The sequence below is a fragment of the Chlamydotis macqueenii genome, chromosome 5 (genome assembly GCF_036417535.1).
Source record: "Chlamydotis macqueenii isolate bChlMac1 chromosome 5, bChlMac1.mat, whole genome shotgun sequence".
NCBI lineage: Eukaryota > Metazoa > Chordata > Aves > Otidiformes > Otididae > Chlamydotis > Chlamydotis macqueenii.
Window position 1 is genome coordinate 27529320 of NC_141560.1, and position 18655 is coordinate 27547974.

The 18655-nt window shown below is 43.3% G+C and overlaps 2 protein-coding genes and 2 long non-coding RNA genes across 6 annotated transcripts in view; 2 read left to right on the top strand and 2 right to left on the bottom strand.

Moving 5' to 3' along the window:
• Positions 1 to 11653, bottom strand: part of MIPOL1 (mirror-image polydactyly 1) — a 198703-nt gene extending 187050 nt beyond the window's left edge. Inside the window, exon 1 of the mRNA XM_086748888.1 lies at positions 11629 to 11653. The gene's annotated coding sequence lies outside the window, so the exon portion shown is untranslated. The remainder of the gene's footprint in view (positions 1 to 11628) is intronic.
• On the top strand, positions 11234 to 13050 carry LOC147600529 (uncharacterized). The gene is made up of 2 exons (XR_015258679.1): positions 11234 to 11398; positions 12445 to 13050. It is a non-coding gene; the product is annotated as an uncharacterized LOC147600529 (long non-coding RNA).
• On the bottom strand, positions 12403 to 16308 carry LOC147600530 (uncharacterized). Its single transcript, XR_015258680.1, has 2 exons — positions 16195 to 16308; positions 12403 to 14616 (listed from the first exon to the last, which is right to left on the bottom strand). It is a non-coding gene; the product is annotated as an uncharacterized LOC147600530 (long non-coding RNA).
• SLC25A21 (solute carrier family 25 member 21) overlaps positions 14917 to 18655 on the top strand; it is a 265783-nt gene continuing 262044 nt past the window's right edge. For 2 of the 3 annotated variants that reach the window (XM_086748890.1, XM_086748889.1), the window contains exon 1: positions 14917 to 16219. Coding sequence is in view for 2 of the 3 variants with exons in the window: in XM_086748889.1 (XP_086605015.1) it covers positions 16153 to 16219 (67 nt within the window). In the remaining variant the exon portion in view is untranslated. The remainder of the gene's footprint in view (positions 16220 to 18655) is intronic. The other variant, XM_086748892.1, reaches the window with a different exon arrangement.

The following is an 18655-nucleotide window of genomic DNA, read 5'->3' on the forward strand; positions in this document are numbered from 1 at the left end:
TAACCTTCCCTGGGTCAAAACATCAGACCTAACCACAACCTCTGATATTCAACATGTGTTTTATTTCCCTCCTAAATGCTTCATGCACTACATGAAAGAATCAGGTGCTGATACATAAGGAATGCTGAACGCACACAGTGGTGGTCTCCACTTTCTTCAGGGCGACTGCCAAATTCAACTAGTGTATCAAGCACAGAAAAACAATTGTTATCAATCAGTCATCTTTTCCTGATGTTCACCATGCACTGGCAGGTGCAAGACTTGGTGTTTCTGTGAAAAATATTTTAGGGCCAAGTTTAATGAAGTTTAATGACTAGTAAAACCACTCTGTTGATTCTACCACTCATTTCATGTTTCATACAAGATTATTAAGCTCTTCTTTTGCTTCTAAAGGCAAACATTCACTGGAATGTCATTTTCTGGATATTTTGTCTTTTCAGCTCTATCCTGTACTTCATTGAAGGCTTTACTGTCAAACTTTTCCTGAAAAAGCCTCCTCCCTCTCTAAAGAAAATGCTCCTTAAACAAGAAAATGACCTAAAACTTTGTAACCATTTGCTTCAGGAGAAAAAGGCTTATTTTTATAAACACTCAAGTGAAATATTTGTATTCTTCTACAGCTTCCTTTTTGTGCTAATATTACTGCCTCTGATAGTAAATAAATAAAAATTCAGAAAACACAAAAACATGGCCACTCTATCGTGCTCTAATAACCCAAAGATGTTTTAAAATACATTGTTAATGTCAAATCTACACACTGAAACTTCAATCATATGTGATGACTGCAATGACTTTTCAATTGTTGCATAGAAACAAAATTTCTTCAAAATAAATTAAAAAATTCTAAATTGACACCAACAGAAGTAGATTATATTTATATAATTTTGTGTTCCTCCTTCAAAAATTTAAGAAATATATCCACCTAAGCTTGTAACATCAATATACACTTCTATGAAACTACAAAATGCTTTTCATAACAGATTCTAGAATAAAATAGACTATTTTTATTATTGAAAAATAAGTTACTACTTGTACTGAGTCTTGTTTGTACGGAGTTAATTTTCTTCATAAAGGCCTGAATGGTACTGTGTTGGTACTTGTGGCTAAAATACTCCTGAAAACAAACCAATGTTTTGACTATTGCTAACAGTGCTTGCACATCACCAAGACTTCCTCTTCTCCCCTTCCCACTCTGCCCCCCAGATTAGCCTGAGGGGTGGGCAAGAAGTTAGGAAGGGACATAGCTGACACAAACTGGCCAAAGGGATAGTCCATAAAATATAACAGCACGCTCAGCAATAAAAACTGGGGTAAAGCAAGAAGGGAGCGTGCAGCTTGTCTTCTGAAGCAGCTGTTGCTCAGAGACTGGCTGGGTATTGGTATGCCTGTGGCTGGGAGCTGGCAAGTGACACTATTGGCATCACTTGTATTTTGGTTTGTTTTTTTTCATTCTTCTTTTTCCTTTGCTTATTAAACTGTATTTATCTTGAACCATTAGTTTTTTCCCTTGTTGTAGTTCAGCCACGATCGGGACCAGACTACCCGGTCTCTCTCTCACTCCCCCCACCCTCCGAGAGAATAGGGAAAGATAATATAAGAAAAACAGCTCGAGGTTTGAGATAAGGATGGGAAGAAAATCCTTAAAGTTACTGTTATGGGCAAAACAGACTCGACTTGGGGAGAACTATTCATTTATTACTAAAAACAACAGGATAATGAGACAGAGAACAAGATAACCTCCTCCCACCCCTCCCTCTTCCCGAGCTTAACATTATCTCTACCACCTTTCCCCCCCTGAGCAGCACAGGGGAAAGAGGGAATGGGGGTTGCGGTCAGTTCATCACATGTTCTTTTATGCCCCTGCTTCATAGTCAGGGGAAGAACTCCTCACATTCCTTCCCTGCTCCATTGTGGGGTCCCACCCATACGCCACAGTCCTTCGTGAAACTGCTCTGGCGTGGGTCATCTCTTCCATGGAGTGCAGTCTCTCCAGAACGGCTGTCCCAGTGGGCCCTCCATGGGCCACAGCTGCCTTCAGGCATCCACCTCCCTGGTGTGGGGTCCTTCATGGGCTCCAGGTGGATCTCTGCTCCTCTGTGGACCTCCCTGGGCTGCAAAGGGATAACCTGCTCCACCATGGTCGTCACCACAGGCTGCAGGGGAATCTTGGCCAGGAGCCACATTATTCCTCCCCCTCCTTCTTCACTGACCTTGGCATCTGCAGCCGTTCCTCTCCCAAGAAAAGTTCTTCACAACAGGCTGGCAGACGCCTCTCAGGATCTCTTCACATCATCCATCTCATCTCCTCTTCACTTCTTGCAGCCAGACCGGGCTGAGTTGGGCCCAGTCGGCCGTCTGGCGAGAGGCCAGAGGGTGAGGGCTGCAAGGCCCACGAGGCCTGCGCCTCCCCCTCTGCGCCTCTGCCCCCGCTCAGCTTCTTCACATCTTCTTCTTTTTTTTTCTGTTTTCCTCTTCTTAAATACGTTATCGCAGAGGTGTTATCACGGAACATTCTGCTACCAATCGGCTCGGCCTTGGCCAGCAGCAGGTCTGCCCTAGGCCCGGCCGAGTCCACTGAACAAAGGGGAGCAACTTCTAGCAATTTCCTACAGAAGGTACCACCTTAGGCCCCCCCTCACTAAACAAAACCACAACATCCCTTTTGCTCTCCCTATTCTCTCCCCAATCCCATCGAGGGTGGTGGCGAGCGAGCAGCCGTGTGAGTACTTAACTGCTGGCCAAGGTCAACCCACCACACAACTGTTTTCCTTTTCTCCCTCCAAAGCACAAAGATATTCATAGTTGTGGTTTGTGTTCATTTTTTTTTAAATGCACTGAAACAGTAACAAGTTGGAATACTGTCCAGAGTTTTATCTCCAAAGTGCAACAAATACTTGGGTTTGAAGGACTGGAGTGCTGTACTACAGTTTGCTCATGTGCCCTATGAAAGAAAACTCATAATTTCATTTTTGCAAACCATAAGCAAAAGTGACTACTAGCCACCAAAACAAATAAAGCAAGCTAAATGATACCTTTCCCGCAGAATTCTAACTCAGTAATTTATTTTTGAGAAATACTTTCACAATCTCATTTCTAACCCCATCCCCTAACATCTGAATGCCAGTTTCACGGGCATAACAAACAGCAGGCAGAAACACATTTCCAAAGATTATTTCAGAGTGCAACTTAGCTCACTATTCATACAATCATCAGAAAAAATCTGCAGGCTTTGAGAATGACTTCATTTTTCTTTTGGGATATAAAGTACTGTACAGGAGTGTTACTGCACAGAAATATTAGTCAGTGCAAGAACACCATGGACCTACACCCTTCCCATTGTTTTGAAATGTAAACACTAAGTCATCTAGAATTTCAAGTAAGAAATGCAAGGTATAAGCTATACAAATTGTGTACCTGTAAAAATCACAAAATAATCCTAATCTGGCAGATTTTAAAAGTATGTACTTAATGGCACAAAAACAAAAGCGCCCCACAACAGTATAAAAACTTACTACCTCTTATTACCTCTAAAAATCATCCTCCTTTCTCCTTTTAAAATTAAGAACTGTATCTCACATGTTCAAATAAAATTAGCACCTTACTATTTAGCAACTGTTCTCACACTAGAGTAACTAGTCTACATACAAAATCATATCAGATAACTTTATTTCTAAAGCAAGTTGTTTGCAACTTGTACGTTCTTAAGTTTTCCAAGTGGCCGAGAAAGATGTCAACAAACCCCCAAGTCCACTACATTAGTTAGCTGAACTGTGTAACACGGCATTGGGCCGAGGGTGTGGATTGTGCAAAATGGGGAATATGCGAGATTAGCTACTGCTGACTTTGAATTTATGAAATGTGCTATTCAACAAATTTCAATACTCAAAAATGTAGTTTCAAAATGAGTAGTAGTTAGCACTAGTGAGAAACAAAAATACAAAACCAAATCCTAAACCTTATATTTTAAAATCAAATTCTTCTGCTTTGTAAGTTTCTTAAGAACTTCCCACTGATTCTGTTTTCGATGTTCTCTATCAAGATTTGGCTAACAAGCAGTTGATTCAGAAATTAACTGAAAAGCAAAAACCTGTGCCATACCAGATGAGCTCTCACACTTGCAGCACTCTAGAACAGATCAGGGTATTTCACCTGATCACCTGCCCTCCTGTGTGGGAACGTAGTCATGGACCCCCGCTGCACACTAAGTGAAAATCATTTATTGTTACAGCTTATGTGCTTATATACCCTCCAATTGCCCAACCACCACCAGGTGTCCTTTATCTTGTTTTCCTTCTCTCAGAAAGTCCCTTGTTTCTCATTCCCATGGCTTCTTGTTTCTCATTCCCATGGCTTCTGGTACTCGTCGTCCCCAACACCCCTGAACACCGCAAAACTGTCCCTAAAGCGTCTCAGCACATGGTCACTGCCTTGACTTGCACAGCTAATACCGCACACTTCATTTTAAAACCACATTCTTTTACCACATAGGAATAAAACACGTTACAGATACGTGCTCAATAAGCCTCTCCTGCCAAGCTCTCCGGACCAGACCGTTCAAGGCTGCCTGTTGGCACAGGGCTCCATCTACCGGTTTGCCATCCTGCACACCCCCAGAAAGAGCTTTGGGGAAAATAAAAATCTCAACAGCTATTTCACATCTCTGTTTGCTAATGAGACCAGGATACTCAGAGAACAGTACTGGTTCAGATGAAAACAGTCAATCAAATATATGCACTCACACATGCTAGATGGAAACAGTTGTACATATATGAAATATTTTATTATCCTTTAATATTTGTAAAATATATCTCAAAAACCGTTCTAAAGAACCACCATTTTTCTACAAGATGCAACATATGACTATACACTCCCGATCCAGATGTAAAGCTTTATTGTTCCTTCTTAAAGCAAGCAAAGAAGCAAACACAGATAACTCAGAAAAATTACTAGAAATTAATTCCGTAATATCTGCACAATTTAAGGCATTAGAGATGGTAATCCTTTTCCTTAAAAAAAAAGAGGATTTCTCAAATGTACAGAAGCAAAAAGGTTTCAGTAGGAGACTGCTATCAGTTCTCATAAAGGCTATTTCTGCACTGTAGCAACTGCACCTCATGCAGTTACAGTATGTCTAACTTTGAAGATTAATTTGGTTACTGCTGTCACACGCAGCATTTCCCAAATTGAGCCATTTAACCCTTGCCTTACTAACCCCACTCTGCCTTCAGTTCATGTTTGGTAACGAAAAAGAGCAGTATCTTTTCCTTCCCAGGACCCTCTGTGCCTACCAGCCAACGCTGTTGAGCTCAGGCTGCAGAAGAGAAGCTGGAACAGAAAGCAGAAGCAGCAGCGCTACCACTTCCATGCAGCAGTTCGGTAGTTACCTAAACTTGTTTTGAACAAGCTTATTGTGGTGACTGTGGAGCAACAGCTGAGAAATTACAGAGCACCTGCACAACCAGCCATCACGACTGGGTGGCAAGTGCCAACAAATGGCTGACCAGTCACCCCAACTCTGTTCTCCAAGGTATGTCTAGCAAGATCAGCAGCTAACACCAAGACCTGGTGCAAGAAAATAAATAGTGCAGAAAAAGGACAGTGAGGTCCACAATTCCTCCCCACCTTTTTTTCTTTAAAAACCCTGCCCCACACTCAACATCCCATTGAAGGCAGCTAACTGGAGCTCTATACTGTTGAAAGCACAACAGCAATGAGGTCTGGGTAAGGAGATCACAGAAACATCCACATCCACATATTGTATATATAAGTAGGAAAAGATGAGAATAATTTAGCCAGGAACACCTTGAAATAACCAACAGACAGTCACTGCAAGCAGGCAGGAATGGAGCAAGGAGTGACAATGCCAAGGCACTATGGGATATCCTATAAGGGAGGGAGAAGCAATGAAGAAGGAGACCAGGGAATTCAAGCAGTTCCTCCTAGGGCCCAGTTTTCTCAATTTAACTTGTGTCCCTCAAATGATAGTTGAAGAGACTAATGGATAAAATCTCCTGCAATGAACTTGCATAACACCACAGAATAAGAACAGAATGCTGCCTTTTTTATTTTTTTTTCTTCATTTTAACTTGAAGGAAAAACAAAATTTAAACCTTGAAGGTGGTCTTTCACTTGCTAAATTGAAATTGTAATTAAAATATATTTTAAAATAAAACTGAGAAGAACTATGGGGTTACTGATGTCTCTTTAAGGAACAATGACACCAATGCAGGCTACACTTGAGAAGGATATAGGTGTGGAACTACATCCTTTTTCATCATACACAGTCAGGTGCAAAGAGAAAAGTTTAACTTCAAGATTCTTGTGGTCTAATGAAAATAAATACCATTACAAACAGATCCAAGGATACAGACATTAAACACTGTTTGGTTTTCTTTGGATATAGATCATGGGAACTGAGATATTTAACTACTTCAAGACTAATTTTTATTCTATCTTATACTGTTTAGACTGTCAGCAAGTTCATGGTATCCTGATAACTAGCAGATGGGGAAAAACAAGTAGAAAAAAAGTCAAATAGCATCCGTGAAAACAGATTTAAATTGCTATCTGAGTATCTGATGGTCCTACTTTGATTACACTGAGCAACTGAATGTCCATGATACTACCTGTATCCCTCATATTCGTAATAAATTCAAAATTAGAACACATTTTCATAGATCTACAAAAATTTAAATAAATCTTAAATTATATAAATATATAATATTACATAGGAAAAAAAACCCAACAAAAACATAGTACAAACTGATATTTTGTTTCCTATCAGATGCAATATGTAAGCAGCAAGAATGGTTCCACTTCCTCACCTTTTGATACATTAGAATCAACAAAGACAGCGGAGGTCAAATATATAGAAGCACTGGTTGCTCCCAAAGGAATCACCTCAAGGACATCTAAACCAAGAATCAATGTTCACAATAGAAAGATTTATACATGTATTTAACTTTGTGCATTAGAAATGGAAACAACACACAATAATATTCTTAATTGTGTAAATGCTCTGCCAAAAAAATAAATATTTTGACACTTTTTATTTCCATACAAACCAACTGCTATGCCTCGAAAAGCCCTATTCCCTTTCCGCAAGCCAGTCTAAGCTTAGTACCATTCCTTGGTTTAATTGGCAACTAAAAACAATTTCTAGCTCTGGTCTAATGAAGTGTAATTCATACACACACAGAACCACGGAGTAATTCTTCAGCACTAAATACTGTCTTTACAAGTGGGCATTTTTATTTATAAGCTGAAGTACAAGTCAACATAAATTACTAGATCTGTACCTTTTAAAAAGACCATTAAAAATTCAGTCTGTTTGCTTCAAGTACAGCAGTCTTTGATCTCATGTTAAATTTTCTCACAGCAGAGCATCGTACAACATTTTCAGAACAGTTTTGATTCCTGACGGGAACCGCCACTCCCTCCCTCCAAAGAGCTAATCAATAACCAAGCATTTTAATCCTTCTTTGCCCTAACACTACATTAGTGAAGCAGATTAGATTTCTCTAATTTATTTCACACTTAACATTTAAATTAGTGCATAGCTATCTGGAATATTACTATTTAAATGAACGTATAACTTAAAGATCAAATTCTGTCTTCAACAGATTTACATGAAAGGACAGAAAGGATAACATTTATCTACCAGCATGTTATTTGGATCTGCTTAACTCAATTTACCACAGATTTCACAGTGCAAAAATTAATGCCCTCCAGGAGCTGAACTCATTAATAATTGCTTCTTCCAAACCCACAGCGTAATCCCACGCTGCTGTAACTGACAGAAGTTTTGCCATTCACTTAATGGTAAGTTGGATCTATTTCTTGATTTGCTACTCTTAACAAGTGACACTGAGCAAGACGATACTATATATGCTGTCTTGACTTCTTTCTAATACATAAAAGATACTATGATGCAGTCTCATGAATTTTATTCCTTTAAAATTAAATTAAGAGCAACATATTGATAATTTTAACTACAAAGTTGCCAACAGAAGAATATGCCTTTTTCAACATGAATTTCAGCAACAATAATGGCAAACAGCTTGCAGAGTCACCCATGGACCCTACTCAGTCCTTCATCCCCTTCCCCACCCTAGAACCCACAGAAGCAAGCCATCTTGTGCACATGTATCACCCTCAACTCACAGCCCATATACAGATAGCCTCCCACTAGGCACCTGACCCAATAAACTCCTTTTTACACTCCTGTAAAAGAAACACCATGGAAAACAGAAGCCTGCTGTTATGGTTTCTATACCACGTCTCATGAGGCTAGCAGGGAGCACGCAAACCATCCTATCACTTAAGAAATTGGGGGATCAAAGCAGTAGAGATTCATCTTATCGAATGAGCATGCACATAGCTGTATCTGCTCTGCAAATAATGGTTCAATACTGTTTCTAGTATACCTTCAAAAAACTGGTTTCCTTTAAAAGGCAAAAGCAAGAGCCAGAAATCATACTTTCAGGAATGTCTACCAGTTGCAACATTACCCTGTAGTGAAATCTGTTAATAGACTGTAGCCCAGAAGTGTTGTTTGTTTGTTTGTAAAGTAAGTTTCAAAACCTCTATTGTCCATATAGGGCAACAGATGAAAAAGCAAAAATAAGCCTCTGCAGAGATTTAAGAGCTGCACCAAAGTGAACATCAAGTCAGGTTAGCAATTCAGAGTCTAAAAACATTTACACTATCTGCATGCTGCTGCTAATACACAGCATCTACTCTGTCATATGTATGATAGACTAAAAATTCTAAAAGGAGGTAGTAAAAAAATTCATGAGGATATATCTCAATTCCACATGACTGATTTTACACAAAACTCTGAACAACAGGCAGGACCCTCTCCCCCTTCACCCTCAGCTCACATGTATCCTCTTGTGAATTCTAGTGATCAGTTGATAATTTAATGATTCTTTCCACAAAGAATTATCAAAATCATATTTTCCCTCCTCCTCTAAGCCCTTCCAGTAAGCTCTGAAAACTTCCTTTCATTTTTACTAACTTAGGCACCCTCAAAAACGAAAACCCCCACAAATTGCAAAAAAAAAAAAAAGCACGATCTGGGCCACTGGACATCAGCACCATACTCCTGTTACTGCCAGTAATACAATACGCTGCGTTTGCCTCGCTGCAAGGAAAGTAGGAAGCCTGATACAAATGTTTTGTTTCTTACTGGTCAAGAAAAGAGGGTTACACCATAATAGTGCATTTCTAATTTAGCACCATCTAGAATGGCTTGTAACAAGCAAGGAGATAGAATAACAGGATGCAAAGAACAAAAGTAACATTTCCTTCTCGAAAAAGGGCATGCTAATAAATTAAAAGAGAAACTAGGTGAATTAAGAAAGAAAAAAAAAGGTAAGAAGTCTAACTAGTTATCACTTGAAAACTGGGGAATAGATTTTTAAAATTTCATTTGCTACCCACTACTATCAGACAGAGTACTCTCCATTACAAGCTGTAATGGGAATCAGTCTCTAAAGAACTTGCAATATCACTATATAAAAACTTGTAATAACTACAAAAAAAAGGGGATATACAAATGCCTACAATAAGGAATAATTTATTAAATCTAAGACAGTATATAATCTTCCTGACTACAAGATCTTCTCGTTTGGTTTGAGACTTATCAGCCCAGGTATTTAGAAGAAAACTAGAAAAAAACATCTTATACTAGCAAAGAAATGGCCAGGAAGGTAAATGGATATTCTGCTACCACATGTCCTCTCCACAGGCAGATTTACCAAATCCTAGGAGGGCCATGATCTCCCTGATAATGCTGTCACTCCCAGTGATCAGATGCAGCAGTGACTGCTCAGCTTCACAACTTCACCTCCTTCCCTAAAACTTGCAGCAGCAACTGTCTCTACCTGTACATAATTTCATCTCCCAGTCCCTCCCTTCACTTTTCATATTGCAACTAGAACTGCAGTAGCTTCTCCTTAGCTGGACGGGCAAGATAAGTTTAGCACTTTCAAGAGCCAGGAATACCAGTGCTGATCCCTGGACCAGGGCAGAAAAGCTCATAGCCATCACGCCAATGGTACCTCGCTGGGGTGCACAGCCCAGCCTCGCACACCTCGCATGGCTGAAGGACCTTGTCCTGAATGACTACATTTTATGTACTTAAACAAAAGCAAACCAAAACAAAAACAGAACTACCACATAACACAGCTTGTTTACTTTAACTGTTATGCCTTAGTTTCAACTCTATTTTAAATATTTAAGTTAGTGTCATAATATATTTAAATAAACAAATAATCTAAAACAGGTGGTTTCAGGTTGAAAGTTGTATATTGCCAGAGCAAAATGGTGTCCAAGAACACATGCTTAAGGACAGGTACAAGAACAAGGCAAGCACATCACTGTATTTCTCAAATACCCACAAGTCCCACAACCTCCAGAATTTGCAGCTCTGAGATCTGCTGAGCTAGAGGCACATCTCTGTGGTAAACTGATTTTTTTTTTTTTCCACGACTTACCACCACCTTACTTTTTTTCCACAGCAACTTACCACTGTCTCAACAGTAGTTAGAAGTTGCTGAAATATTAAAACCAGATACTCCAGTGCTGCAGGGCACTCTGAATTCCTAAACTCAGGGTCATCACACTCCTACAGCACTCAGTTCCCACCACCTCATCCCCTTGAAATTGTACCTAAACCCAGTTCTAGTTGTTTCACGGGTAAACATTGAAACGTGTGCTGTCTCAGCTACAACAGGCCTCTATGTACACATACTGAATGTTCTTGGTCCAAACTGCTCACACTGAGAAGCCACAATCTTTTTCCACAAACGAAACAGACCTTCACAACACCATAAAGAAAGCAGATTAGTATAGATCTTAACTACATTAGGGGCTGAGGTATGGAACTCATTGGTACTTCCTAAGGAGCTTTTTTTTAAAAGTCATAAGTGTTCAAAAAAAAGCACAGATTGCAAACTTTATTTTGTCAGGGGTTTTTTTTTGTGTGTGTGTTTCTCTGTTGCTGTTGTTTGGGTTTTGTTTGTTTGTTTTACTGTATTACTGCTATTCTGAGCACCCTCCACAATTTGTTCTCACCTGACACTAAAGACCCAGCCCCGACCTCCTGAATTCGCTCGGGACAGGTTCCACCTCACACTCCCCAAGCCACCGTCCCAGCGCAGACCCCCCTCCCGGGAGGCGGCAGCCTGCCTGTCCGTCCGTCCGTCCCTCCCTCCCCGCTGAGCTGACAGCCTCTGAGCTCCAAACCGCGCATTCCCGCCTGGGGAAGCCGCTCCCCCGACTCTCCAGCTGCGGGGCGGGCGGTAGTTCGGATGAGCCGGGGTCGCCCAGAGGCCATCAAGCAGGGGGAGAGAACGGTAACCTCGCCAATGGGCTGCCACGGCCTACGCAGCCGGTAAGTGAAGCAAGGGCCCGGTGGCGGCGGTGCGGGCCCGGCTCCAGAGGCGAGGAGGCCAGGCAGGGCCGCTTGCCCGCCGGGAGGTGCTGAGGGCGGAGCGGCCCCAACCAACGCCGCCGCCGCCGGGCCCCAGGGAGACGGGGGCGAGTTCAAACCCTAGCGCCGCGGGGCAGCCACGGCCCGGCCGTGCCCCGGCCACCGAGAAAAGCTCCCCGCCAGCTCGTTACCTGCGCGCTCCTCCCCCGCTGCCGGCGGCCGCACGCCGCCGCCTCCACAACAAAGCGGGCGGGGAGGAGAGGAGAGACCGGCGGGCGCGCGCCGCCCTTGGGAGCGCGCAGCGGCGGGGCCGCGGGAGCTCGGGCGCTGGGTGGCACCGCCCTGTGGGCGGGAGAGGCGGCGCACGGCCAACAGCGGCGGCGGGGGTCATGGCGGGGAGGCGAGGGCACGCGCGGTGCGGAGGGGCTGGTTTGCGGGCGTTCCTGGCTGGCACCGGTAACAGGAACGGGCGTCTCTCCCGCCCGCGTTTCCCCGCACAGGGAAAAGCTGTTTCCTTTTTGGGGGGTTGAGCGCTGGAGCGCTGCTCGGGCTGGCGAGGAACCATGTTCCCTTCTACGGGATATGCTGATCCCAAATGGAGAGAGAAACCCTGCCGGGGCTGGTTAGGAGGAGAATGCAGTGGGGAACGTGTACTGGTTTGGGAAGAGGCCATACGGAAAGGGGATTAAGCCTGGAAGTGCTTTGGGAAACCTGCAGAGTGGGGAGGTTGCACTTTGTGGGGTAGCAGGGTGGGGTGGACGGAGAATATGGGAGATATGCCATCTTTTTATAAAAGAGACTTCCAGCAGGAGAATTTACTTGCGTTGAGGTGAACGGCTCTGGGGGACGAATACTGTGAGATACATTTCATAGTTCCTAACAACAGCAGAGTTTATTTTTTCAAGGACCAGGTGTTACGCTATTCTGTAAACATATCTCTATGTAAATTATATGCACTCTAAACATAGTTTTTCAGTCTTTTAATGTAAACTTTCTTTTTGTTACAGTGACACCTTCTGCAGAAAAAAAAAAAAAAAAAAATCTATTTTCTTCACCCAACCGTTTTCTTCAGCCTCTGATCAACTCCAAACTCTCCTTACTGTTGAACTACTGCAGCAAGTCCACCTTAATACTAGATTTGCTGTCTGTATCAAAGGGAACACTGCGCAGGGAGACCTACATCTCTGGAACAAAAAAGTAGTGATGTTTCAGCATCTGCTTTTTGATGATACAGAACACTGGAGACTTGATGATCCTGCTGTATTTATTGAGCAGCAGTCTCAAAGAGCCAAACCAAGGGATCTAATGCAAATGTTAATGAAACATTGAAGTTGAGATTTTAATTACTTAAAGGTCAGCACATTTGACGTTTATTAATTTAAGGGAGTTATTCTGTATTCCCGTAGCAATCCCCACTCTGCTCCTGCATAGATCAAAGAATTCAAGTTACTGTTTATTTGCTGATGCCTGCAAATCATGTAACTGAATTTTATAGCTCTACATTATTCCTTTTTGCAATATAGTCTCAGTCTTAACACTTTATTAGTGCTTCACCATGCGTTTTCTATGTTCCTATACTTTTAATTAGCAATAAAACCAGTGTTTTTCTCTAACCTTTGTTTTAAATTACCAAAGGCTACATTTCTTTTCAACCTTGAAACCTCCATTCAGATTAGCAACATTGTTGCTAAATTATCCCAAAGCACTCACAGGCACTCTGTAAACTAACACATCAGAGCAGTGTTAGAACTTCACGAAAATACTTTTCCAATGACACTTTTATAAAGTTTTGGCTTCCAAATACTACAGCGCCTGCAATCCATTCTCAAAACAGGAAAACGTGTTTGGAAAGGTTTGACAAATGATTCCTAGAAAAGCCTGTGAGGGGGATGAAAACACTGTAGTTTTAGAACCTTACGTACAAAACCCTCTTGTAGGCTGTTGAAGGATCCTTCCTTCTGAAAATGCTCCTCATGTAAAAATCATTGGGGTTTTTGTTGGCAGAAAAAAAAAAGGTTCTTTCCCAGTGATCGAGGGAGACAGATAATTGAGATTAATCTTGTTTCTAATAGGTTTTCACTATTTTGCTTCATTTATTTCCAGATTCTCTCCCTCAGGCTAACAGTAACCTTTGTATTTCCACCCATCCAATCTGGAGAACTGTGACCTGAGAACTCTCACAACACTGTCTGAAACAGATTGTCACTGACTGCATTGCATGAAATAAATAATGGCATTTTAATCTCAATCTAAGCCATATTTTGTCTTTAATGTAAATATATTTTTTTCTCATTTAGAAGTTGATCTCTTTTATTATGTGAATTCTGTCCATTAGAATGCTGGAACACTATTTTTTTTCCTGTCTATCAACTTTTGGTATTTCCATCTTCACTTTTATAGTGCTCAAGTATGCCTTTCTTCACAATGGACTTTTTCCTCAACTTTTTCCCTTTTCTTTGATGAAAAGATCTGGTGTTATAATAACAAATGCTGATTTATCTTGTACTTTAAAGGTACCTTTCCAGACTGGAGGGCAAGAAAAAACAGCATGTATTCTCTTCAACTCTGCTATGCTACTTATATTCCTACAGTCAGTCATGAAATCCCGACTTTAGCATAATGCTTTTGGTGTGCCTAGAATTCACTGTGCCTAGGATTTTACCTTAAAGTGACTACCTCAAAGGCTTTAAATGAATATCTGAAAGCCCCTCTCTCACTAAACTAAAATGTATATAGACAGCAGACTGCAGTTAAATACCTCTGTCAGACATGGAAAACAGCGCATGAATATATTGTTCAAACATAAGAAACATCTAACTTATTATGCTACTTAAGGAACAGAGAAAGAACTAGGTACCAACATTTGCCCTTGGTAGCTGTGCTCCAGGAATACATAAATGCACCTAATTACAAATTATCTATGCTTTGAGTTTAGCATAAGCTGATGCCCTTGTAAGGCAACAACAGTCTGTCTTTTGTTCAGGGGAGAGAAGTTAAAATTAAGAATGTAAAAACTACCTTTCTTTTCTTTCTCTTTTGAAAAGGTGCCAGCAAATCTAGCCTCCTAGTTCTATTTCAAGATGCTCAAGATCACACAGGGTATTCAGAATCTCTTTGAAGAGAACGTGAAGGATTTCTGATTCAGAATGAATATCCTTGTCTCTTTTAACACTGTAGGGCTGTTAGCAAGAAAGAAAAAAAAAAAAAGAAAAATTAATCCTAAATTATCCATGTGACTGGTTAAACAGTCTAGCATCTTATTCAAGAGCCATTTCCTTAAATCTGTCTTCCTACACTCTAATAAACATGCCCTTGAGATCGACAGTAGCTCTGTTTTCTCCTCCAAACCAATGTAATTGAGCTTGTATGTACCCTGTATTGTTAGAAAAGAAGACAACTTTGCACTCAGAGTGGACAAGCCATCCCTTGGGGTAAGAAAAATCAGCAGTACTAGAGGCTATGTGTAAAAGGAGGAAATTGAGAAGAGTATGAGAAACGACAGTGATATTCAGAGTTAGGGGCAAGAGGAGAAGTGGAAACAAGGAAAAAATCTTTGCAGCTACATGTTGGTAACCCAGGGGTTTGACTAGTAGAGTAGGGTCAGTGATACAGCAGGGAAAATAAAAGACCAGCTGCAATACTGCATCTGCTCCCAACTTTTGCAGTCTCCATATCCATTTAGGTATTCATTTGTTGATTAAGTGCTTAAGCTGTAGTTTATTAACCTGAGAGCCATTCTGAATCTGGCTCTAAGTCAAAAAGACTACATGTGTACTAGTAAACAGAAAGGATCTATGGCCATTCTCTGGCCCTGAGAATAAACATCCTTGTGTGTTCTGCATCCATGTAGCTGAACTGTCTTTCCCTTCAGTGGTGCTGCCTCTGGGGATGAGCCCATGCCATTCCCCGCACTGTACCCTGGCATCTTCTGGAAAAGTGTGGCTTGGCCTTGGCGAAAACAATGTTGGGGACTGTCAGCAATGGCACTGACTGTGTCCCCACACTCGAGCCCATGCCCTGGCACTGTTTCGTTTACTAAGATGGGCCAATAGGTCCGCGTAACACATGCAATAGCCACTCTCCAAGTGACAAAATACTCGTTTCCTTTGAACACGGACGAGCTGGAACCAAAGTCTAAAGGTTTTAAAAGAACAGTATGCTTCAGAAAGACAGCCAGCGAGCCAAACTGCGCCACCGACCCTTCCCCTGGAGCACCCACGAGGTGTTAGCTGGATCCCAGCCGCGGTGGGGGGCAGGCAGCAGGGTGCTGTATGGCACCAGCCCCGGAGCGAGGGGTAAACTCGTACTGACAGGCCTTCAGCTCACTGACAGGCCGCCCGAGCCTCGCTTCCTGCCCCAGCGAGGGCAATCCCAGCGCCGGCCGCCCCAGCTCTGCCCAGGAGAGAGAGAGAGAGGCTGCCGGTTTGCCGGCTGGAAGCGAGCAGAGAGCCCTTTCCCCGCCGGAACCGCCAGCAGCTGCGAGCCCGGACTCTGCCCGGGGCCGCCCTCTGCCCGCCGGCCACTAAAGGCCGCCAGTGCCGGGGGCCAGCCTGCGCGCCCCCGCCCCTCCCGGCCTTGCCGCGGCCCCCCTCCCGCCCCGCAGATAACCGCTACTCCTGCGTCTCCCCCCCGCCCCCCCCCCCTCCGGCGCTTTCCCACCCGCCCAGCGCGGAGTCCTCAGGCGCCGGCTGCCTCTCGCCGCCGCGCGGGCGACTATGGCTCGGAAGCCCGGCGGGTTTCTGCAAGAGGCCTCTCACCAAGTCGTCGCCGGAGGCTCGGCGGGTAAGTGAGTGTGCTCCTGCTGGGCCGGGAGGGTCCGCCTGTCCCCGCCGAGGCGAAGCCGTCCGTACCGCCGCTACCCCCTCCGCCCCTTCCCCCGGCCCTTCGCCGCTCTCCTCAGGCGCAGCAGTGGCAGCTCCTCCCCCGCCGGGCGGCGCGGGCGAGCCCCGGAGGCGGCCCAGGGGTCTCGGGGAGCGGCCCGCAGCCGGGCCGGGGCGATGACTTCGGTAACGGTGCTCAGCCCCCCGCAGGGGGTGAGGGGGCACATCCTCGGGCCTGCGGGGTATCTCCGTTAAACACACCCTACAGCCCCTCGGGTGATAAGGGCGGCAGGCGGGCTGCCTTCAACGGTCGCAGCCATCGCTGTCCCCTTCTCGGCTTCTCCGGCGGAGGGCAGGCGGACCGAGCCGGTAAGGCTGACAAATGTCCCGGCTGCAGGCGGCGCGGTGATGCGGGACGGAAAAAGTTGTTCCTCTTCTCAAACGCACTCGCTGTCGCCGCCCTGTAGAGAAAACGAGGCCGTGGGAGCGCATTGCTGTGGTTGCTAACACTTTGGGAATGTCGAGGTTACTGGTTTGGCACATTCTTTGTACTGCAAACGACAAATGTCAAAAACATACACATCTGTTTAACAATGCAAGCTTTCCCAGTTAATTTCTTCCGTTTGTTTTCCCTAAACCAGAAACGATCTGAAATATTTACATCAGCCTGCGTTGTAGGGAGTATTTACAAAATAACCTGCTTTTTTCAGTGTATATATGTAAATCCTGTTAGCATTTCAGCTAACAAGTGTGGTTTTAGGTGTTCTTTAGTGTCTCTTTTTGGGGTCAAAATGTTGTTTGCCTTGTTAGGTTTTAACTGAAAGAGGAAAGCAACATGCTAATGCTGCTGTGTCTTACATAACGCTTCAGCGCAAGCAAAATTCTTTTGCGGGTGAGTACTGTGTGGCCATGACACTGCGTGTCAGCTGGTGCTCCATTCACTCCAATTCCCTTTCTGCCCCTAAATCCACTTTTATGCATTCCTGCCACCAACACTCATTTGAGCGCTTCCTTTTTTTATGCTTGTGATTCTGCACATCCTTTGTTTTCAGCCTTCTGCTTTGACACAGAGAGATGTCACAACAGAAGCAGAGAGGTCTGCTGTGCCAGCCTTTCCAGTGTATTGTATGACTGTATTTATGTAGCTCTTCTGCAGACTTGAAAATCCTGAAATTTTTTGAAATTCTGCTGGTACCACCCCCTTTCTTCCCTTAGGAGAGAAAGGAAAGGTTTAATCTGTACTAGCCTGTTGAAGGCCCTTTACACTTGAAGGGATACTGAGGTGTTTTGCCACCAGATGTTTTGCAAGATGACAGATTTATCTGGCCATTGCAGTAGGCCTGTGCCTTAGTGATTCAGATTGATCTAACTTAGTATCTTCCCATCCTTTAGCAGTAGCTTGTTTTCTTTACAGGCTCCCTTTGTTCATAGAAGTACAGACAGTTTGGCTAATACACTGTAAAGAAAATTGTAATTTAGATAAAGGCAGAGTTTTACAGAAGGAGTAGAATTGGAAAATCAGTGTGTTTGAGGGTGGTGCAGGGAAAAGACAGCATGTCTGGTAGATCTAAATGTTAAGGTGAGAGAATTCTCAGTTCAAGGAGACAATTGATTTGCACCTAACACTTTTTTAAGGTGTAATATGGGAAATCTGTCGAATCTACTCCAGAGGCATACTGTTAACCGATGCTTGCATCCTTTTGCTTAGTTTCCTGTCAGGCAGGTAGGTTCGTTATCTCCATCACTAGCCTTAAATCTCTACAGAAATTTTGACTCTTTTCTTTAAAAAAAAAAAAAATGAACCAGTAAGAACTGTTCTTCTAAAATTGTACAAGAGGGATAGGTAAGCATATGGCTCAAAGTGGGAATTTTAAGGTATTAGAGGGAAATGGATTGAACTCGAAAACTTGCTTGAAAGATGCTTAAAACTCAATGGTGTTTTTCCTGGTGAGTGTCGTGGTTTAGCCCTCGTCACACACAGTTTCTCACTCACCCTCCCCCTCCCTGGTGGGATGGGGGAGAGAAATTGGGAAGAAATGAGAACTTGTGGGTTGAGATGAAGACAGTTTACTAAAATAGCAAAGGAAAACTACAATAATAAGAGTATAAGGATATTAATATATACAAAATGAACAATGTACAATTTCTCACCACCCAATGTCCCAATGACCGATATAGCCATCCCGAGCAGTGATCACAGAAACAAAACAGAGCAGCAAGCAAAGGAGCGAAAGGGAGCCAGCAAGGTAGAGGGAACAATGCCAGCAAGCGAGAGAGATGGAAAAAATAGGATGTCCCCACCATGGGCAGCCCCCGCTTATATACTGAGCATGACGTTAATGGCATGGAATACTCTCTTTGGCCAGTTTAGGCCAATTATTCTGTCTGTCTTACTCCC